The sequence below is a fragment of the Cucumis melo genome, chromosome 1 (assembly GCF_025177605.1).
Source record: "Cucumis melo cultivar AY chromosome 1, USDA_Cmelo_AY_1.0, whole genome shotgun sequence".
In the NCBI taxonomy this organism is placed as follows: Eukaryota; Viridiplantae; Streptophyta; class Magnoliopsida; order Cucurbitales; family Cucurbitaceae; genus Cucumis; species Cucumis melo.
Genome location: NC_066857.1, coordinates 34,617,307 through 34,638,688, shown reverse-complemented (window position 1 = coordinate 34,638,688; position 21,382 = coordinate 34,617,307). Strand labels below are relative to the sequence as shown.

The window sequence follows — 21,382 nt, the reverse complement described above, 5'->3', positions numbered from 1 at the left end:
TTAAAAAAAAATAAATTAACACCTTTTTTTTTTAATTTCATGATTTGTGTTCCGAATTGTTCTCCCTGTCGTTCCCTCTTTCTCTCTTTGTTTCACCTTCTCCATGCGTTACCACCTCCAAAAGATTTTCATTTTCATTTTCATTTTCATTTTCATCTATCTCCTTCAATGTCTCAGATGATTTTGAGTCAGATCCTTCAAACCCACAAATCTTTTAATGGTGATTCCTCCGTGTAGTTCAACTAAAGTAAAACAAAATCCTCTGTTTTCTCTCTGATAACGTGGGAATTTGAGTGTATCCTTGTGTTTGCAGGTCATTGTGATTTATGGAGAAGAAGAATCAACCAAACCCACGTAAGAAACATGAAGATTTCGCTCTCAAAGAGACTTCCCCCAACATCAATGGCGGAAAATCATCTGTTGGCATTAGTACCGCGTTTGATCTTGTTGAACAAATGTTGTTTCTTTACGTCAAAGTCGAAAGAGCAAGAGATTTAATGGAAACTTGTGACCCTTATGTTGAAATCAAGCTTGGAAACTACAGAGGGACCACGAAAGCTTTTGAGAAAACACCAAATCCAGAATGGGGTACTGTTTTTGCCTTTGTGAAAGATCGAATTCAGACAACTGACGTCGAAATCTCTTTGTTTAATAAGTCAGCAGCCGGTGCAGAGATCGGCAGCATTGTTATGAGCATTGCCGACGTTCCATTGAGGATACCACCCGACAGTCAGTTGGCTTCGCAATGGTATAAACTCGAAAAGCGAAACAGCAATGGCAGTCAAGTCAGGGGTGAGTTGATGCTCTCCGTTTGGATGGGGACTCAAGCCGACAACCATTACTCAATAGCGTGGCATTCTGATGCAGCATCGGTCAGTGGCGACGGTGTCATCAACACACAATCGAAAGTTTACCAATCACCAAGGTTGTGGTACTTGAGAGTGAATATAATTGAAGCTCAAGATTTAGTAATCAGAGACAAGAACAGAAAGCCAGAGGTTTTGATTGAAGCAAGACTTGGGATTATACAAATGATAAGCAGAATATCAGAGAGTAAGAATTTGAATCCAACATGGAATCAAGACATGTTGCTTGTTGCAGCAGAGCCATTTGAGAAGAATTTAGAGCTTCGTGTGGTTGATAAGATTGGTCCTAATGAAATTGAAGTTCTAGGTGTTTGTCATATTCCTCTAGAGAAAATTGAAGTGAGAAATGATAGTTCACCTGTTGAGAACAGGTGGTACAATCTAGAGAGGCCCAATGGATTCAAGGCAGGGGAGGAAGCAAAGGAAGTGAAGTTTGCAAGCAAGTTGCATTTGAGAGTCTCTTTAGATGGAGGGTATCATGTTCTTCACGAGCAGATTCAATATGCAAGTGATCTTCGAGCAACGTCGAAGTCGTTATGGCCGAAGTGCATTGGTGTTTTGGAGTTAGGTATCTTGAGTGCTTCAGGCTTGTCGCCGATGAAACAAAGAGAGAATCAAACTGACCCATTTTGCGTAGCGAAATACGGGCCGAAATGGGTGAGGACTAGAACAATTACTAATACTTCTGATCCAAAATGGAATGAGCAATACATTTTTGAGGTTTACGACCCATGTACTGTTTTAACTATTGGAGTGTTTGATAATGGTTATCTCCAAGGAGGAGGGGATAAAGGGAAGGATAGTCGAATTGGGAAGGTTCGGATTCGATTGTCGACGCTCGAGACCAATCGAATTTACACACATTCTTACCCTCTTGTGGCGTTGCAAGCTTGTGGTGTGAAGAAGATGGGTGAGATTCAATTGGCAGTAAGGTTTTCTTGCTTATCTTTTATCAACATGTTGCAAACTTATGCTCAACCTATGCTACCTGAAATGCATTACGCTCTCCCTTTGTCCATTTACCAAATAGACCACTTGAGAGACCAATGCTTAAACATTCTTTCAGACCGACTAACACGCGCCGAGCCAAAGCTAAGGAGGGAGGTCATCTACTACATATTGGATGCAGACTCACACTTATGGAGCATAAGAAAATCCAAAGCCAACTTCAACCGGATTGCAGCGCTTTTCGAGTGGTTGGTTTTGTTTTGCAAATGGTTTGGTTGTGTACGAAGTTGGACCAATCCTACTTTAACCGTTGCAGTTCACATGATGTTTATACTCATCGTGTTCTTTCCTAAACTAATCTTTCCCACTATGTTTTTTTACTGTTTCTTGGTGGGTATGTGGCGCTACCGTTATAGGCCGAGGCATCCACCACACATGGATACTGAGCTTTCGTACGCTTATGCGGTGACACCTGATGACTTAGAAGAGGAATTTGACACGTTTCCAAGTAGAGTGAATGGAGGAGCGTTGAGAAGACGATACGACAAGCTTCGATATATCGGGGGGAGAATGCAAGTGTTGATGGGGGATTTAGCAACACAAGGGGAGAGGATTGAAGGGGTTCTAAGTTGGAGGGATCCAAGGGCAACTGCACTTTTTATGATGTTTTGCCTTGTTGCAGCTGTGGGAATGTATGTAATTCCTTTCGATGTTCTTATCCTTTTAATGGGGCTTTATGCAATGAGACACCCAATATTTAGGATCACTTTACCTTCTTTCCCTCAAAATTTTCTTAGGAGAATGCCTGCTAGAATTGACTCTTTACTTTGATCAAACCTTATTGTTCTTCTTCATTTTAAGTAATTTCAAACAAAACCATATTTATCAAATGTATTTGGTTTTAAGGGTTTGTTTGTTCCTATAATGTATGTTAGCTTTTCAATTTTTGTATGCAACTCGCTTGTTTATGTGTTGTATATCATCTAAACATCCGAAATCCCAAGTTGCTCGTTTATTATTCTTGTTTTTCTTTTTTTTTAAGCTTTTGAACTCAACTATTTCAAATATAAAAGGTAGAGTCATAAATTATTAATGGTTGTAACATAAAGTTGTGAATAATATAACATTTTTTTCTTTTTCGGTACTCAATCTCTTTAATCTAATCACTTTTAATTAAATATTCCAAATTTAGTAAACTTTTAAAATCAAAGTCAAGTTAATTCATAATTTATTGTAGGTTGAATATTTGTTTTAAACTGAATATAGTTTTAAAATCAAGCTAAAAATAGTTGGTTTTTTTATTTTAATCTAATTTCAATACAATCCTCTTTAAAACTCTTTTCTTTTCTTTTTCTTTTTTTTTTTTTTGCCAAAAAACGAGGGTAAAAATGGGATTTTTTAAACACGAAATTGTAGATTCAAATACTAAAGATAAATTTAATTTAGAAAATTGCCAAAAAAAAATTGGAGGTCAAAAAAGAAAAAGAAGAGTTTGTTCGCTACAAAATTTTAAGAAATTGCAAGAGTTTGGGAAAAAATAAGTTAGAGAAAAGGTGGGAGAAATATGTTTTATGTTTTTTGAGGAAAAAAGTAAATGGAAAAAAAAATTCATATAGACATTTCACACCGTTATTTATTAGAGAAAAAAGCAAAAATTATAAGTTAATTATATATTTTTTAATGACTAATTAATTAAAGAATGTAATAAATATATAGATATTATATAATGCTTTTACCCGGGTCGGACCCAGAGCCCAAACTATTTGATCTTTGAATTAGGCTTCATTTTATTCCAAAAAGAACCTAACATATAAATACCATTATCTGTGAATTAGGATTTCTAGCAATCGTTGTCTTTCTCTCGTAGCGAAGAAAAGTACAGCTTCAGAGAAACGCTAACGGTATCCAAAACCCTGAGAGTTACAAACTCTGATCTCAACGTGTTCTTTAAGTACAACTACTTTGATGTCTAATATAGTTCCTAAACTATTGTTTCAATCTCGTTGTTAATGCTGCGCTTAGTATATTTGTGTATAAGAGTTTTTGAATTTTTTATGACATAATTTTTTTTAACATAATTCACAATGTTTATGCACTATTATTGGAACATTAACTTATATATATTTATGTAAGTATGTATATGTATATATAGATGTATACTTGATTTAGAGAAAATAAAATAGGAGGTTAAAGAATCAAGATTGAAAAAGTGGGAGAAAGATGTTTCACGTTTTTTGATAAAAAGGAAAATAAAATATGAACATTTCCCACTTTAATTTTGTAAATATACGTTAATTATATATATTCTATAATAACGATAATCATTTACTTGGGTCGGACTGAAAGTCTAAACTATCATACTTTTGAAATAGGCTTCATTTTATTCTGAAAATAACTTGAATTAGTGTTTTTGGCATCGTCGTCTTTCTCTCTTTGCGAAATAATTCATTTTGATGCCGTTAAATTTGACAAAATTCACAATTGTAAATAAAATTTAATTATATTTACAATTCAATTATATTTACTATTGCAGTCAATTGCAACTAATCTAGTTTAATTTGAGAAATTGTAAAAAATATTGAGATTCAAAAAGTGTTGAAATAGTCTTTGAAAATAAAGAGTTTTAAGATAAATGAATAGGTGAAATATACAAATTAACCTTAAAATGTCGGTGATTTTCCTCTCACTTCCTCTATCTCCGTCTTTTCCATTCTTATACGTGTGTCAAACAACCTTAAATCACTTACAAGGATGGTAAAATTTCATGTTTTTTTTAGAAAAAAAGAAGCGAAAAGAAAATATTCATATAGACATTTCACATTAATTTTATTATATATTTTTTAACAAGTAATTGTTAAAGAATGTAATAAATATATAAATATTATATAATGCTTTTGGGTCGGACCCAAAGCCCAAACTTAGGGATCATTTTGTTCCAAAAAAACCCTAATATATAAATGCCCTTACTTGTGAATTAGGGTTTCTGTCGTCCCTCGTCTTTCTCTCGTTGCCAAGAAGAGCACACACCAGGGAAACGTCAATGGCGCCCAAAACACCGCGAGTTACCAGAAACCCGGATCTCATCCGAGGAGTCGGCAAGTACTCGAGGTCTAAGATGTATCACAAGCGTGGTCTTTGGGCCATCAAGGCCAAAAACGGCGGCGTGTTCCCTCGTCACGATGCCAAGCCCAAAGCTGCTGTCCCAGCTGAGAAGCCGCCGAAGTTTTACCCTGCCGATGATGTGAAGAAGCCCCTTGTTAACAAGCGCAAGGCCAAGCTCACGAAGCTCAGGTATGATTGCTCCGCTTTTTTTTTTTTTTTTTTTTCCTTTCTGCATTGAGGTCTTTGATTATTTTCGAAATTTGTGGAATCCGGTCCTACGACGTTTTTGTAACTCAAACCTTTGTTCGGATTTTAGAGCTAGCATTACTCCTGGTACTGTGTTGATTATTCTTGCTGGGAGGTTCAAGGGGAAGAGAGTTGTGTTTTTGAAACAGCTGCCATCTGGGTTGCTCCTGGTTACTGGTGAGTTGGTTCCTTGTGAAATAATGGTGATTGTTTCTTGCTGTTATATTGTATTTATCCGGTTTTGATTGGAAGGTTATGTTTTAATCTGCTGTTATCTGTTGGGTCTCGTCTGTTTCTTTTCACTCATACGTAATTTTACCTGGTTTTGCTACCAACTCGAATCAGTTCTTCTATGTAATGTTTGCATTTTGGAAGTTTTAGTGTGATCTAGTTCGGTTTGCTGTATATTAAAATGCTAAATTTTTCCTTCACTTTATTGCATGCTTAGTTAAAATCACTACTGTCATTTTCAGTATCTGTAAAAAGTATTGTTGTAATCATTCATAATCAGTTTTAATAGTATGATAAAATGTATCCACAAGTGTACAACTGGACACTAGATTGAGTGATTTTGAACACTACAAATGTGATTTTAACTAAATATGCATATGCCGAAGATATAGTACGGAGTGCATCTGCTGAACAATTTATTCCGTTGCACACTTTCAAACTGAAATACATGAATGCTGTTCCTCATCTATTTATTGCAAAGTTGAATCTTTTTTATACTGAAGGTTAAATATTTATGCCTATAGGGCCTTTTAAGATTAATGGTGTTCCTCTGAGACGGGTGAATCAATCGTATGTGATTGCAACCTCCACCAAAGTTGACATCTCTGGAGTGAACTCCGAAAAGTTTGACGACAAGTACTTCTCCAAGGAAGCCCAGAAGAAGAAGAAGAAGAGTGAAGGGGAATTTTTCGAGGCAGAGAAAGAGGTAGGAATAGCTGGATTTACACCTCTGTCTTTCATTCTTTTCGTTGTTTACCTTTTTGCTGTCCTAATTTTTTGACTCCAACTTATTATTATAGGAGAAAAGTGCTCTCCCAGCTGAGAAGAAGGATGACCAGAAAGCCGTGGATACACCATTGATAAAGTCTATTGAGGCGGTTCCGGAGTTGAAGGCATACTTGGGAGCAAGATTTTCTCTCAAGGCTGGAATGAAACCTCATGAGCTTGTCTTTTAGATAAGGGATTTGGTTCTTTTTTCTTTTTTTTTTTTTAATTTTTATTATCGTTTCTTCTTACAAAAATTATCACTTTGTTTTTATGTTCATCTGAACTTGGTATGACTTGTAGTAATTGCCTAGTCCCAAATTTTGATTCTAAATAGAGATTCCATGTCTCATAATTTCTCTTTTCCTTATGAAATTCTGTTTTCAGGTTCTAAAATTCCATCAAAGTTTCAGGTTTTCGAATTTATTATGATACTTTTTGACTAGATGGGAAAACATTATTTTGAAAACTTGTTAAGTATCGCATGTGAAAGTTGAAGCTCTTTAAACTTTTGAATTTTTTTGAATCAGAAAAAGATACGATAGTGAACTTAGTTGGAGCTAAATTGACATTACCATTGTAGGTTTAATTTCTTTCATTGTTGACCTCTCTCCTTAGACTACAGAGGTTTAAATTTTTTTCCTCATTCAGAAGATATTTTTTCATGTTTGCCTTATTTTTAATTGTGCTTTCAATGAAATTTGTTAATAATAGAAATAAATCAGTTTTGCTCCACTCTCTCAAATTTTTTTTATGCGCGGATTATACAATGTTTATAAAATTTTATGATCATAATATATTAAACGAAGAACTATTATAAAAATAGTTTACATGCTAAAATATTGATTTTGAGAAATTATTAAAATTTGATAATTTTGATAAAATATTTACAAAATATAATAAAATTGTTAGAAGGGTTATATGTCTTAAATATTTTAGTTTATTTTATTATATTTAAAAATATTTGTAATATTTTTCCATTGGAGATAGAAAATCATTTAATATTTACCGTAAATTTGTCCTTTTTTTATACACAACAAATACATTCAAAGTTCGTGAACTTCCCATGGGCTGCAAGAAACATAAACAAATTCCATAAAAATAATCAAACCAAGAAAAAGATCATGATCGGATTTTGCATTTTGCAAGTAGATGAGCTGCACGATTGTGTAAACTGGGAACACATCAAGGGAACACAACAAGCTATCATATATCAAAGCACCAACTTGTGCAATATAAACCATATGTCCACTAGTTAAGCAAACAACAGTCGTGGGGAAATCGAAGACCCTCTTTAATTGCCATCGATTCGACAATTAATGGTACAAAGAGAGAGGAAAATGAAATTTCCCATAATAACATCATGGTTGTCAATCACCACTGTACCAATTTTAGCGACACTCTTGGAAGATGAGTGGAAAGCATCAACATAAATCATATGAACAACTAGGTGGACTCCCACACAACTGTCGCACATTGAGAACGTCAACCCTATGGGCCAGTCGGTTCGACATAGTATATTTCTGCAAATAACTGAACAACCATATTTACATTTGTCCTTCGCTTCAACCGTAGTTCCACGTGACTGAAAATTATTCTAATCATTCTAAAGGTCCTAACAACCGATACACTAGAGTGTCAAACCCGATGTGGAAAGTTACTATATAAGCACGAAGCGTGAATCCGAGAAATATAAAGTCTTCCTCCCATATTGCAACACCATAAGAAGCAAAAGATACCAAACCTCTTGTACTCTACAACACCAAAAGGTTGACATAAATAATTGTTTCTTATTGTTTACTGAAAAAACAACAAAGCGGAGAAACAACCATTCGTCGCTATAAGTCTGTCATTGGAAGTATCTGATGAAATACACACCATCCTTTTTTACTTTAACTAGGATATTCAAACTCCATAACTGCTTCCATCATCTCCTCATTTGCGAAAGACCAGAGCATCCAAAAGAATATGGTTGTTCCACATACAATCGATAGCCATTCAAAATGCCGCATTCAAGCATCATTTGTCAACAAATTTCCAACAGGTAACCCAACCACATGATGGAGTGCCTCCTCCACGAGAATTAACCAAAGTCAATACATATTCCTTTAACGTTGTTTGGTAATAAAGTGACCCATAGCCACAGGGGAAGGTTATACAACCATGGTTTCAAACAAAGGCCAAATCAACTTGAATAGATGGGTTTGAGGAATCTAAGGGTCCTTATACACATAAGTAACCAGTCCATTCCCATTGTGTCGACGCAATCCAAGCCAAAGAAGTTCACGTCCCATAAAAAACTCATCTAGAAAAACAAACTATCAACATAATTGAAAGTCTCCACAACATATTTCTCTGGAAAATATTTACCTTTAAACACTCTAGAGAGCAAAAGATTAGGTGAAGAAAGTGCCATCCACACACTTGTTTCGCAAGAAGAGCATTGCTGATCCATCAAAGTCACGAAAATTAAGCCCCCCAGGTGCATTAGGCAAGCACGTAAAACTCCACTTCTTCCAAATAATCTTTTTTAGCCCCATTCAATCTTTTAACGAATGTTTAAATTGAACTAAACTGTCAACAATTTTTGGACAATTATATTTACGAATACAAAAGTTTACCAACTTGTTATTCAAAAGAATCAAATAATATACGCACATCCATGTCAATGACTAAAAAATATGAACTTCGTTTTATTTAAAGATATAAAAATAGTGGTTTTCAAATACAACAAAAGTAATTAAAATATTTATAGATATAGGGTTGTCAATTTTGTGATGTTTGTATAAACATACAATAAATTTATCATTTTAAAAAATATATTAAGAAAAAAAAAAGAAAAACCTAAAATAGTTAAAAAAAAAAGAAAAGAAAAGAAAAAGAAAAATAATGGTAATGTCTTTTTTAATTTTAATAGTGCTTCCGAGAAACATGGGGACTTCTCTACCATTGAAGCTTTTATATTTTCTAAGGTATAGAAAAGAATAACCAAAAAAATCGATTTCCCTCTTCCTTCCCATTCTCGCCTGCTAGAACCTTCCGCTCTTTTCTCTTTACTCAATTAGGGTTTTTACAGGGTTTATCGTTCATCAATTCGCCATCTTCCAACTCCCCATATCACTTCACTCTCCCATCAAACCCCCTGAGTTTCAGAATACGCCAACCTCCCTGTGTTTCTTAGCCCCAAATGGTTCGCTCCGATGGCCTCAAGCTCATCCGTTTGCTGGCTCGTCGTTCCTTCACACACCACCTCCCTCGCGAATCATCGACCTCTGTATGCCAATTTTATGTTATTTCTTCTTGTATCCATGCCGTTGTTATAATAAATTTCTCTTCTTTATTTGGGGATTTTTTTTTTTTTTTTTTGTAGGTAAACGATGCTGTTTTTCGAGGGAGTCATAGGCAATTCCATTATGGGGTTTGTAATAAATCTGCTTGTTTTGGAAATTGCGCTTCGAAGAATGGTCTGTATTTGTTATTTCTTTTACCCACTGTTTAATCTCTGGTCTTTGTTCGGTCCTGTTGGTTCGTGTTAATTGAGAAAGATATTGCAATATGTGGGTTTTAGTTGAATATTTGTTAGTAAGATAGGTGTATGTGTGAGTTCTCTGTGGATTTGGAATTAAATCTTGGTCGGTTGAGTTTATTTTATCTGTGTTTTTCGGTGCAGTTAATAAAAAGAACTGGTTTCAGTTAGGAGTTCTTGGTGCTAACTATGGAGAAGCAAAATTCATTCATGGCACTGGTATGAGATTGTGCACCCTTCAGGATATATTTATTTACTTCCTATCCTATTCCCTTCAACTGATTTTCTCCGTTGCATCCATAGCAGAGGGGTGTTCATGATCAAGTTCTGAGTTGTGTATGCAGATATTACTATTATTTTACTCTACAAAGGTGTCATGAATACTTTTAAGTTTGTATCGTTTTTGTATTTTTTGAACCAGCACACATGTCTGCTAAAAATTATTACGATACCCTTGGAGTGAACAAGAATGCAACTGCATCAGAAATAAAGAAAGCATACTACGGGGTGAGTTTCTGTAATTAGTGTCTTTCTAGAGGAAATTTGAAGCTTAGTATTTTGCTTGATTATACGACACTCTGTAAGCGGAATTTTAGTCACAAATTAGAGGAATGGATTATTTCAAAAGTGACCTTGCTGTTAAGACCGAGCAGTTTATTTATAGTGGAGAATTGAACATTCTTTTTTGGCAGCTGGCAAAGAAGCTTCATCCAGATACAAACAAGGAAGACCCTGATGCAGAAAAGAAGTTTCAAGAAGTCAGTAAGGCTTATGAGGTAATCTCCGTACATTTTTATCTCTCTAGTTTTTGCAGTGAATACAATTCGAGTTTTTTAAATCTCTATGACCTTGATCTCAGGTTTTAAAAGATGAGGATAAGCGCAGACAATATGATGAGGTATCATTTAAAACGCCACACAGATTAAAGTTGTTATTGTTTCAATCAAAAGAAGGAAAAAAAATCCACATGGACGTTTAGTTGGTGGGCTTTAAAAGTTATTAGTTTAGTGTGCAGTGAAAGATGCAGCAGTGAAAGATGCATCTCCTCATTAATCTTTGTTGAGATGGAAGTCTTCATTTGTTCTTGCTCACAAATAATTTTTCCTATTTACTTTCTGATACAGAAAGCATACCACTAGGTCTTCCTTCACATATCTGAAATTTCTACCTGTTTATTAAGACTTTGGAGCAATATTGAAGTTGATGTATATTTTTAATTCTCACCAAATTCAGCATATTCAGTATGAAGTCATCTAAAGTGACAACTTCTCTCTGCACCTATTTTATGTCCATTGCAATGTCATAGGTGGGGCATGAAGCATTTACACAACAAGACCATGGTGGCTTCCCTGGTGGTGATGGCGGTTTTGACCCGTTTAGTGGAATGTTTAGGGGATTTGATGTAAGCCAATCTTCTATGACACTTTTTTTTTCCATGCTTTTTTCCGTTTGAGAACTTACAATGGTCCTTTTTCTCACGTGTTTCTTGCATGTGGTGACCAGTTCTCTAGTATGTTCCGGCAGAACTTTGGTGGAGAAGATATCAAGGTGGTAATCCTACCTGTTTATGTGCATTGGGCTTCATTCTTAAGCAGCATATTATTGTTGGTTTTTGTTTTGGTAGGTTGTTTTGGAGATCTCCTTTATGGAAGCTGTCCAGGGATGCTCAAAAACTGTATCATTTAATGCAGCTGTGCCATGCGACACTTGTGGTAGGCCAAATCTATTCAATTAATGAATTGTTGTCTTCTAGTTTCCTGCCTCTTGAGTCTTTGATAAAATGTATGACTTGGTTTGCAGGTGGAAGTGGTGTTCCACCCGGAACAAGACCTGAGACATGTAGACGGTGTAAGGGCTCAGGCATGGTTAGTTTTATCTGTTATACTACTTCCACAAGTCGTTTTCCTATGAATGTGGTTTTGTGAGATCTAAGTCATTTTGTTTTTCATGCTCAAACACTAGACATACATGCAAACTGGTCCATTTAGAATGCAAACTACATGTACGCAATGTGGTGGAAGTGGGAAAATTATGTCGGTATGTCCCAACCTTTTGTTTATCCTTCTTTTTTCACACACACATGCCCACATATATAAAGAAAGTTAATCTATCCATCTTGGATATTTATGTTTCTCTAAAAATTTCAGAACTTCTGCAAGTCTTGTAATGGGGAACGAGTTGTGAGAAAAATGAAATCCGTTAAGTTGGACATAATACCAGGCAAGTCTTTCTGGTTTCCGTACAACATTTAATCTTTTAGATGTTACCTAGAAAAGGAAAACTGTTTTCCCTTCACACTTGTGGATAATGTTGGCTTGGTGTTTGTAATGGCTCATACAGGGATAGATGATAATGAAACTATGAAGGTCTTTAGGAGTGGAGGTGCAGATCCTGAGGGAAACCAACCTGGTGATCTATATGTTACTGTTAAGGTGACTTTGATGTTCCTTCTTTCAAGTTTATATTGTTGGCTTCCTTTCTCCATTGGCTGATGTGATGTCTCTTCTGTTTATTGGAAAAAAAGGTTCGTGAAGACCCAGTTTTCAAAAGAGAAGGTTCTGACATTCACGTGGATGCTGTTTTAAGCATCACTCAGGTAATCTCTGTGTAATTAGTTTCTGAAGATCAAGCAGTGACTAAATTTATGGAATTATTCTTTCTTTTGTTATATCCTTCCTTTTTATCAACAATCTAGGTATTTGGTAGCTGCAGTACTGATTGGCTTGAATTTTCTTCCATCTATGACCCTAAACTACATTGTAATTGTCTAAAACAAGATTGTCGAATCAATAAACTGTTGCCTTTGAAATTTTCTGCAGAGACCGGTTTTAGATTTTGCATGCCAAAAACATTTAGTGTTTTAGGATGGCAATCACCTTTTAAAAGAGAAATGGCCAACAGAATTAGGAACTATATTTAATTTCTCCAGATGAAAGCTCGTTTCTTTAAATTTTAGAAAGAAAAAAACCTTTATATTATGGACCAAAAGTTGAAGGATGTTATTTCTGAGTAACCTATCAGGGGATACGTTTGAAGATTTAACTTGTTCCCATTTCATAATATTTTGACATGGTTGTTAATTATATATGGTTCAAGTCTTCTACTCTCTTGCTTGTATCAAATTTTAAATTCACTTGTACTTTATATATTGTCTCCGCACAGGCTATATTGGGAGGCACTGTCCAGGTTCCTACTCTAACGGGAGATGTTGTCCTTAAGGTTTGGCAATATGTTAATATTGATAACACATGCATTACCATTCTTGTGGATTTAATGGCAGACTGACTATATTGACTTTTAATTATTAGGTCCGTCCTGGTACTCAACCTGGGCAAAAGGTTGTTCTGAAGAAGAAAGGTAATATCACCAATTTCTGTTCGCCAATATCATTTCTTTAGGCTTCTCGATGGCATTGGAAAGACCCATTTGTGCCATTCTGTCTTGTTTTTGTTTTTTGTTTTTTCAAATTAAACGATGAGAAATAGAGAGATGTCATATCGACTATTTTGACAAGGATTAAGTTGCGAAGAGGAGCACTTTCATTCTGATGCGTGGCCATGGCTATTTTCAATATCTAACAGCTTTTTGAGTTACCCAAGGGAGCATATTTGGTTTCAACAAGTGGTATATTCAAAAATCAAAATTAAATCCTAATTCGTTTGCCAAATAATTAAAAGTCATCGAATACGAAAGTTTGTTTCTAACTACAATCACTCAACCTATTGATTTCTAACTATTGATTATGTAGCCCCATTCCTATAGTTTGAATTATACTCAGATCCTCCCTCAGATGTTTGGCTAATGCCGATGATGGCTATCATGATCCACAGAATGTATTTTACTAACTACTAACCCATTCTCTCGACGTTGTTTTGCAGGGATAAAAACACGCAACTCTTACTCATTCGGCGACCAATATGTGCACTTCAATGTCAGCATACCAACGTGAGTTTTACCCATCTATGCATCTTTGGCAAATAGTCCTAATTTGGCATACAAGCAGGAATGTTTTGTCTGTTATCTTTTTTTGATAGAACAAAATGCGACGTATGCATTTGAAGAGCATGCACGTCTGTTGTTTGATTTCTTCATTGGTAGATGATATTTTTACATAAATAGCACTGTTTTTTTGTCCTTAGGACCCTTACTCCAAGGCAGCGTGAACTAATCGAGGAATTCTCCAAGGAAGAGCAAGGAGAAGATGATAAACGCAGGGCCGCTGGAGCATCTGGGTAAGAAGATGCAACATTTTAAGCTAATTCTTTAAACACTCCAAAACCCGATTTTGTTGTAGCAAATTCTCCAGTTTTAGAAAGGGAAGGAAAATAGTAATGGGTCTACCAATATGAAAGTTTTGTAGGGGAGTATTTGGGTGGAGAGACGAACGCCATATAGTAGAGATAATTTAGTTTCTTTTGTATAGACTTGTGTTATTTCATAATGGGCATTAATTCATTGTCCACCACATGATATTTATGATAATTTCTTTCGTTTGATTGATTTCTGTGTGTGTTGGGATATGATTCATACTTACGGCTCGTACCTATAAGGGACTTGCCTTAGACAATCGGTGGTTCAATACCTATTTCTTATCTAATTTATAATATGGTTGTAAAATTATTACTCTATGATCGACAAGGTAATTAATGATGATGCTATATAATACGTGTTATGTTTTAATTTAACAAGAACAATTGAGCTAACATGATTCAAAATTTGAGTCTTAGTTTTATGTTTTTAGATTCCTTGAATTGAACAAATATGTGGCTTGTGATGACCTAAGTTCTGTTTACAAAAATTGTTACAATTCTATGATCGAAAAAAAAATACAGATTCTGGATACAAATATCTTGTTTTTATTATAATACACTAATTGTTTATAGTTAACCTAATACATAGTAAGTAATTATGATCGGCTTTATAATTGGATATACATATAGAATCAGGTACATTTAAAAATTAATTAATTATAATCTGATTTCAAGCATATGTATGAAAAGCTTAATCCTAGGAGTTATCAAATGTTATATTCGTTTAAATTTGAAAACATAAAATAAATTTGAGCATATAAGAGTTTATAGAAGGTTGAGAGTGCCAATGATAAAAATATGATAGGAGCTTGGAGAAGTCTAGTGATAACTTTTGGGGAGATTGGAGAATCCATGAGAATAACCTAGTGGAGTTTAGAGTGAGCTCAAAGAGACATTTGGAAAGAGCCCAAGAGAGATTCGAGGATCCGGCCATAAGACTTGGGAGAAGAGCTTAATCCTAGGAGTCTTAAAAAACTTGTAGAGAGAGTTTAGGTAGGATCTTTAAGATATGCGTTCATGAGAGTTCAGAGAATCCTAATCCATATAGAGAGTCTAACATAATTCAAATGACTCACGATAAAAACTTATTGGAATTCAAATAAGTCTATGAAAGCTTCGATCATCCACGAGAAGGGTCTAGTGGAGCTCAAAAAGTGGGCTCAAGGGACCATGGGAGTCTAGGAGACTATCGAAGGATATGTAGGAGAGAGCTCATAAGGAGCTAAGCCTAAGAGAGTAAAAGAGGTGGCTCTAAGAGAGGAACATAGCTATGCTTGAGGGAGTCTAAAATATAGGCTTAGAAAAGCTTATTATAGCCTAAGCGTACGAGTCTTAGAGAGAGCAATTAGGAGAGGGGAGAGTCCATGTTCAAAGAAATATGAAGAAAGCCTAATGGAGCTCAGAGAGTGAGGACAACTTAGAAAGCGAGGACAAATGACGATACGTAAAAATTTAATGTGAGCTCAAAAATACCTATTGAAAACATGGTGAATCTAAAAAAATCTATGTGATTTTTAACGATCTAAAATTTTAAAGTAATATGATTAAAAACCATCTAAATATTAACGAACGAGCCATGAAGAAAATGTTGAGAAATTGAGTGCATGATGCATTTAAATACGAATGGCAACACACAATTAGTATTAACTCCATGGTATTGACAATTAAAAAAGCACGATTATGTGCCCTAAGTGTATATTGTGTTTTACTACTATATTAACAACCAAATCAATTGGTTGAATATACACCTAGAATACCCTACTACTTCATACCGTCAAGTTGTTCATAACACCACACTATCTACACCATTGCTCGAATTTTTTTCATGCACTCGAGCTTTTTTCTCCTATGATACAAATTTATGGTCAATCAATCAAATTAATATTTTAAAGTTATTTTTGATAAAAAATTTAAGTGTATAAAATATTTTTTTAGACTAATTCTAATTAAATCCATCATCCATAAAGTAATTTAAGAACTCATTAAAATATAGTTATTATTAGGATAAAAACATATTTGGTGATGTATTAACAATACCAACCAAAGATCAAAAGAACATTATTTAAAAAGGTGTTACACGTGGAGAACTACTATTCGCTGTTCAGCATTGCCACGGATCGAATCCTAAATAAACCATTAAATGAAATCTAAAGCGTCCAAAATTTTCACAATCCGACGGCCATCCATCGCGTACCAAAATCCGAAAATTTCATACCTTCCCGCTTTTCCTTTTAACACAGCCCTTATATATTTCTTCACCCCCCAGTTCCTCAATCATCACAACAAAAATCTCACATCGCCCTTCCAAATTCTTCAACTTCTGTCAAATCAATTTCCCCGAATGGCTCGCACCAAGCAAACCGCCAGAAAATCCACCGGAGGAAAGGCTCCGAGGAAGCAACTCGCCACCAAAGCCGCCAGGAAGTCAGCTCCGGCTACCGGTGGAGTCAAGAAGCCACATCGCTTCCGTCCTGGAACCGTCGCACTTCGTGAAATCAGGAAGTACCAGAAGAGCACTGAGCTTCTGATCCGGAAGCTTCCGTTTCAACGTTTGGTTCGTGAAATTGCTCAAGATTTCAAGACCGATCTGAGGTTCCAGAGCAGCGCCGTGGCGGCACTTCAGGAAGCGGCGGAGGCCTACTTGGTAGGTTTGTTTGAAGACACAAATCTTTGTGCGATTCATGCTAAGAGAGTTACGATTATGCCAAAGGATATCCAATTGGCTAGGAGGATTAGAGGGGAAAGGGCTTAAAGTTGTGGATTAATTTACTTTGGTGGATCTTTTCTAATCTTCTTTGAGTTCATTTGGTGTTTAGGGCTTTAGATTGTTTCAGGTTGAATGTATATGGGAATCTTGAATCTGCTTACTGAATGAATCACCATTTTGGAATTGAATTCGTTTTTGTTCGTATCTCCTCGTTGAATGCCTTGCCTTACTTACGTTCTTCTATAAAATGGCAGATTGATTAGAAAAAGTGCGGATTACTTAGATTCATCTTTTTGTTATTTGATAAAATATAATTTGATTCTTACTTTCATGATAAATTAGGTTTAGTGTTGTGTGAAATTTTGTTATCATAATCAGAACCATTTCAATGAAAGATAAAGCACATATATTGTAGATTAGAGCTCATTGCATTGATTATCTTTACTTAAGACAATTTTACTTGCCTTGGCGTTGGAGGTTGGAGAGTAATTAGCACCATGTATAGAAAATTAACAAACGAAACCTTCTGATTTTGCTCAGTATTTGAATGATTGTTTCTATGTTCTACAATTTAAGAGAAACCAATTGTAAGATAACAATAGTTACCCAATTTAGTTTCTTCATCGTATACACTATTGGCAACTGCTAGTTAGCTTGCTAATAATTACTTGGACTAATTCAAAGTTCAATCAAACATGGATTGAAAAGACATCATAGATCTTATCCCCGAAAAGAAGATGAGAATAGAAGAGCTTGAAGGCACAACTAAGGTGCAATATGGCAAATAAATACACACAAAGCAACGAAGATTTGTACTAGTATATTAATGTTGAGAGGAAAACAGAGTTTTATGGATTAGTGAATAAACAAAGGGGATCAAAGTGATTATGTTTTGGAGGTTGCTCATTGTGCCATTTATTACAGGCTTTGATGCTTGAAAGAACATTTTTTTTTTCTTCACAAATTTGGTTGATGTTACTAGCATGTCCCTTCATATTTTGTGTTGTGAGTGCTTTCTTTTGGGTATTTGTGTTGTAAATGTTGCCCAAGCTTGTTCTTTGAAGTCGTTACTTCTAGTAGACATATTGGGGTTACAAGTATACCCAATTGATTTTAGCTATTAAAGTGATGTTTGGTTTCAAAATTTTTCAATCTCATATTAAATTTTTATTTGTGTCTTTGTTATATACGAAAAAAAAAACTAACTATGAATGACTTAGAAAGAGTTTGATTGATTTTAATAGTTTTAAATTATTATTTTTATTTATATTTGAAAATGTTCTATTAAAAATTTAGTTCGAAAATCAAAATTTCCAATTGCGTAAGTTTTCAGTTTCGCGCGGTTAAATGGTTTCCCTCCGGTAGGAAACTAAGAGAAGGCGGAGGGATTTTCCACGTGGCATAATTTTATTGCATTATCAGTTTCCCCACGGATCACCATCCTCGAGACAAAACAATTCACGTAATCGGACCGTCCAAATAGCGATCATCCAACGGTCTCTTTTCACGCTAACTAAGAAACAAACCCATCAAATTTCCCCCAAAATTTAAAATCTCCCGCTTTTCTTCTTCTTGGAAACCCTATATCTCCATCACCAAACCCTCGAAGTTTCTTCATCGCTCAATCGAATCTTCAAACTTCAGAACTCAAATCTTCCAATTTCTGCTCTACCAGTTTGCCCGAATGGCTCGCACCAAGCAAACCGCCAGGAAGTCTACTGGAGGCAAGGCCCCTAGAAAGCAATTGGCCACCAAAGCCGCCAGGAAGTCAGCTCCGGCCACCGGTGGAGTGAAGAAGCCCCATCGTTTCCGTCCTGGAACCGTCGCACTTCGTGAAATCAGGAAGTACCAGAAGAGCACCGAGCTTCTGATCCGGAAGCTTCCGTTTCAACGTTTAGTTCGTGAAATTGCTCAGGATTTCAAGACCGATCTGAGGTTCCAGAGCAGTGCCGTTGCGGCGCTTCAGGAGGCGGCGGAAGCCTATTTGGTTGGTTTGTTTGAGGATACGAATCTTTGTGCTATTCACGCTAAGAGGGTAACCATTATGCCTAAGGATATTCAATTGGCAAGGAGGATTAGAGGGGAGAGGGCTTAAGAGGGATTGACTTGATTATTATGTTCTTGGTTTTTAACTTTTAAAGTGCCTTTTCTGTGTCTAGATTTAGTTTATGGTGTAAATCTTCTGTGTTTTGATTTGATGTCCCATGAGTATATTGTAGGTCACATGTATATGGGACTCAACGATCTGTTTGCTAAATGAATTATCTCTTTTCATTTATTATCTCTATCTAAATTTGTTGCCTTCAAATGGTATGAATAATTATTATTTGGTTATTGCTCTAGTGAACTCGTAAGTTCAATTCTCTCTTACTTTTTCTTGAGTAACTAATTTTGATAATATAAATCAAGTTTTAGTTGACAATCTCTGATCTTCTACTACATTGCGCTGTCGGTGTATGAAGATTTGGACTGTTATTGCTTGAAGTTATGAAAGTAAGTTAGCTTGCGTTAGATTCATTGGTCTTGTAATCTGTTAATAGAATTCTGTCATAGTAAATGTCCTGTGTTTTCCAGGTATTGGGCTGGACAGTCACTTGTTAGAGATTTTCATTGATATATCTAAGGAAAGTTGAAGTTTAGAATGTGAAATTTTGGATGCATTATGTGTATACGATTTTCTTGACTTCCACAGGAATTTTAGGTATTTTGCATTGGCACATTGTTATACCAAACAGGTGCTTTTCTTCTGTTTCACCTGCACATAAACACAATTTTTGCAATTTCTGACACACATAAAAAAAGAATAGAGATAAACCTCAGAAAATACATCGCTAGAAAGAGGAACAAAAAATTGCACATTGCATTTGCAAGTGGGTATTGTGTTAGGAAGATAGTGTAAGAAAGCATGAGTTACTCTCAATATAAGCAGCATCTCTAGAATAGAATGTACCCTATTCATTTTAACTTGAGAATTTTATCTGTATTCAAAGATGAAACAGGCAATCTTCAAGCCTCTGGAGTTTCTGGTGTTCATATTGGCAATTGCATCCTTTCTGGGGCAAGGTAAAGCCAAGTTCTGTTCTAACAGTCTAATTTACTCTCTTGTTCAGCTACTTCCTTGCAGGCCTTCACTTTCTCCATTCCACCCTATCCCACCAAGTCCTCTCTGTTGCAATGCTATCGAAACTCTAGGCCAGTCCTGTATTTGCGCGTTGTTGGATGCTCCCCCTGTTTCTGGTGTTGACTATAACTTGGCCATGTCTCTACCTCAGAAATGCGCTTCAAATTTTGAGCCATGTAACTATTTCTTCTTGCTTCTTGATCTCTCTACATTTTTCTAGTTTTTTTTTGTGTTGAAGATTCTTGAGAAACTTTGTTTTCTTTCTGGGTCTCTAATGCAGGTTTCTAGAAGTTGGGAGGATTGTGGGGTGTGTGAAGATGATGAATAAAGCTGCTTATGATGTTTAGATAGATGTCATGGTTGGATATATATTTAAGTAAGAATAAATATGTTTCTTTCAACTTTGGGATTAGAATGACTTTAGAAATTCTTAGAGGTGCTTCCTATGGACTCATTGGTTGAAAGATGAGTTTGGTGAGTCATGTGAAATGCAAAGATGTGGAGTTGAGATTTCTTGTCATAATTAGACAATTTTACTAGATAATACATAACTTTTTTTTCTTTATTGGATTTTACGCCAACGAAGATATGTTAGTACTATAAGTTTGTCTTCATTAACGTTATTAAATTGTGGTTAGAAAATATAGGAAGCATGTCATCCAAATTTATTTAAAACAATATCTTGAAGAGGAAGTCCACTAAAAAAACGAATGAAAAGTTTACTAATGAAAATGAGAACATCAATTTAAAATGAGTTTATAAGTAGGTAAACTTTCAAAGTTTAGAGTAATGACGAGGCTCAATAAATAAATGGTAATTTGAAATCGATTTATTACGATTGATCCAATCAACAAAATCGTATTTTGGTTATACCGATGTTATAATTATAAAAGATAAAATTTTGTTTTCATAATTTGACAAAACCTCATAAATAGTTTCTACGGTTGGATAAAAGGAATTAAGAAGACTAAATTCGACCATATTTGCTAATAATCAAAAAATGATTAGCAATTCGTTGGATGAATATATGCACTCATGTAATATGAAACAAACGATAATTGTCCTACTTTTCTATATATTTTGTTTCATTTAATTCGAACAATCAGAATATCTTTTTTTTTATTCTTCATAACTTTATGTTTATGATTAATTTAATATACCTTACTTTCCTTATGGCTCAATTATTTAAACCTATTTTTCTTTAACATAATAAAAAATTTCCATTTCATATTTCGTGCGAGTATGTCATGCTAAGGTATGAATACATATATACATACATACAAATATAAATAATTCTAATATGTAGATATAAAATAATAATGCAAGAGATCTGGTCCAGTTGTGAATTTGTGAATATTTTTTTAGTAATGGTCAATTAATCTCTTATAATTAAATAATGCAACATGATCTGACCATTTGTTTCTTTTCTTTTTTTTTTTCCCTAAAACAAAAGTAATTTATTTTACTTAATACATAAGTTATTATCTAAGTCATGAAAATTGGGATTTTTTTAATAAAAAAAAAGCAATATATTCAATACTTTTTGAAAATATGTTTCAC

The 21,382-nt window shown here is 34.9% G+C and overlaps 5 protein-coding genes across 5 annotated transcripts; all 5 read left to right on the top strand.

Annotated features, from left to right (window-relative positions):
- Positions 1 to 326: 326 nt before the first annotated feature.
- LOC103499899 (FT-interacting protein 3-like) lies at positions 327 to 2,645 on the top strand. The gene has a single exon (XM_008463037.3). It carries the CDS (start codon positions 327 to 329, stop codon positions 2,643 to 2,645), a length of 2,319 nt encoding a protein of 772 aa, XP_008461259.1.
- Positions 2,646 to 4,725: 2,080 nt separating this feature from the next.
- On the top strand, positions 4,726 to 6,513 carry LOC103499900 (60S ribosomal protein L6-1). The gene is made up of 4 exons (XM_008463039.3): positions 4,726 to 5,105; positions 5,233 to 5,339; positions 5,918 to 6,099; positions 6,194 to 6,513. The coding sequence occupies exons 1-4, from the start codon at positions 4,855 to 4,857 to the stop codon at positions 6,347 to 6,349; spliced, it is 696 nt and encodes a 231-aa protein (XP_008461261.1). The 5' UTR covers positions 4,726 to 4,854; the 3' UTR covers positions 6,350 to 6,513.
- Positions 6,514 to 9,096: 2,583 nt separating this feature from the next.
- LOC103499901 (chaperone protein dnaJ GFA2, mitochondrial) lies at positions 9,097 to 14,184 on the top strand. Its single transcript, XM_008463040.2, has 18 exons — positions 9,097 to 9,432; positions 9,529 to 9,622; positions 9,829 to 9,903; positions 10,106 to 10,191; positions 10,377 to 10,460; positions 10,544 to 10,582; positions 10,991 to 11,086; positions 11,188 to 11,232; positions 11,309 to 11,396; positions 11,485 to 11,549; positions 11,647 to 11,721; positions 11,832 to 11,904; positions 12,025 to 12,116; positions 12,209 to 12,280; positions 12,847 to 12,903; positions 12,993 to 13,041; positions 13,563 to 13,629; positions 13,824 to 14,184. The coding sequence occupies exons 1-18, from the start codon at positions 9,346 to 9,348 to the stop codon at positions 13,918 to 13,920; spliced, it is 1,341 nt and encodes a 446-aa protein (XP_008461262.1). The 5' UTR covers positions 9,097 to 9,345; the 3' UTR covers positions 13,921 to 14,184.
- Positions 14,185 to 16,249: 2,065 nt separating this feature from the next.
- LOC103500030 (uncharacterized) lies at positions 16,250 to 18,982 on the top strand. Its single transcript, XM_008463211.3, has 3 exons — positions 16,250 to 16,743; positions 17,278 to 17,288; positions 18,220 to 18,982. Exons 1-3 carry the CDS (start codon positions 16,336 to 16,338, stop codon positions 18,794 to 18,796), a joined length of 996 nt encoding a protein of 331 aa, XP_008461433.2. The 5' UTR covers positions 16,250 to 16,335; the 3' UTR covers positions 18,797 to 18,982.
- Positions 18,983 to 19,232: 250 nt separating this feature from the next.
- LOC103499902 (protein LIM1-like) lies at positions 19,233 to 20,387 on the top strand. Its single transcript, XM_008463041.3, has 2 exons — positions 19,233 to 19,998; positions 20,103 to 20,387. The coding sequence occupies exons 1-2, from the start codon at positions 19,692 to 19,694 to the stop codon at positions 20,108 to 20,110; spliced, it is 315 nt and encodes a 104-aa protein (XP_008461263.1). The 5' UTR covers positions 19,233 to 19,691; the 3' UTR covers positions 20,111 to 20,387.
- The last annotated feature ends 995 nt before the right edge of the window (positions 20,388 to 21,382 follow it).

What these genes read in the sequence shown, in the direction of transcription:
- LOC103499899 (XM_008463037.3), top strand. Translation starts at nt 327, where the DNA reads ATGGAGAAGAAGAATCAACCAAACCCACGTAAGAAACATGAAGATTTC.
- LOC103499900 (XM_008463039.3), top strand. Translation starts at nt 4,855, where the DNA reads ATGGCGCCCAAAACACCGCGAGTTACCAGAAACCCGGATCTCATCCGA. An exon ending in TGGGTTGCTCCTGGTTACTG is followed by an intron (nt 5,340 to 5,917) that starts GTGAGTTGGTTC and finishes TTATGCCTATAG; the next exon opens with GGCCTTTTAAGATTAATGGT. An exon ending in TTTTCGAGGCAGAGAAAGAG is followed by an intron (nt 6,100 to 6,193) that starts GTAGGAATAGCT and finishes TTATTATTATAG; the next exon opens with GAGAAAAGTGCTCTCCCAGC.
- LOC103500030 (XM_008463211.3), top strand. Translation starts at nt 16,336, where the DNA reads ATGGCTCGCACCAAGCAAACCGCCAGAAAATCCACCGGAGGAAAGGCT.
- LOC103499902 (XM_008463041.3), top strand. Translation starts at nt 19,692, where the DNA reads ATGAAACAGGCAATCTTCAAGCCTCTGGAGTTTCTGGTGTTCATATTG.
- LOC103499901 (XM_008463040.2), top strand. Translation starts at nt 9,346, where the DNA reads ATGGTTCGCTCCGATGGCCTCAAGCTCATCCGTTTGCTGGCTCGTCGT. An exon ending in AGCGCAGACAATATGATGAG is followed by an intron (nt 10,583 to 10,990) that starts GTATCATTTAAA and finishes GCAATGTCATAG; the next exon opens with GTGGGGCATGAAGCATTTAC. An exon ending in GGTTGTTCTGAAGAAGAAAG is followed by an intron (nt 13,042 to 13,562) that starts GTAATATCACCA and finishes GTTGTTTTGCAG; the next exon opens with GGATAAAAACACGCAACTCT.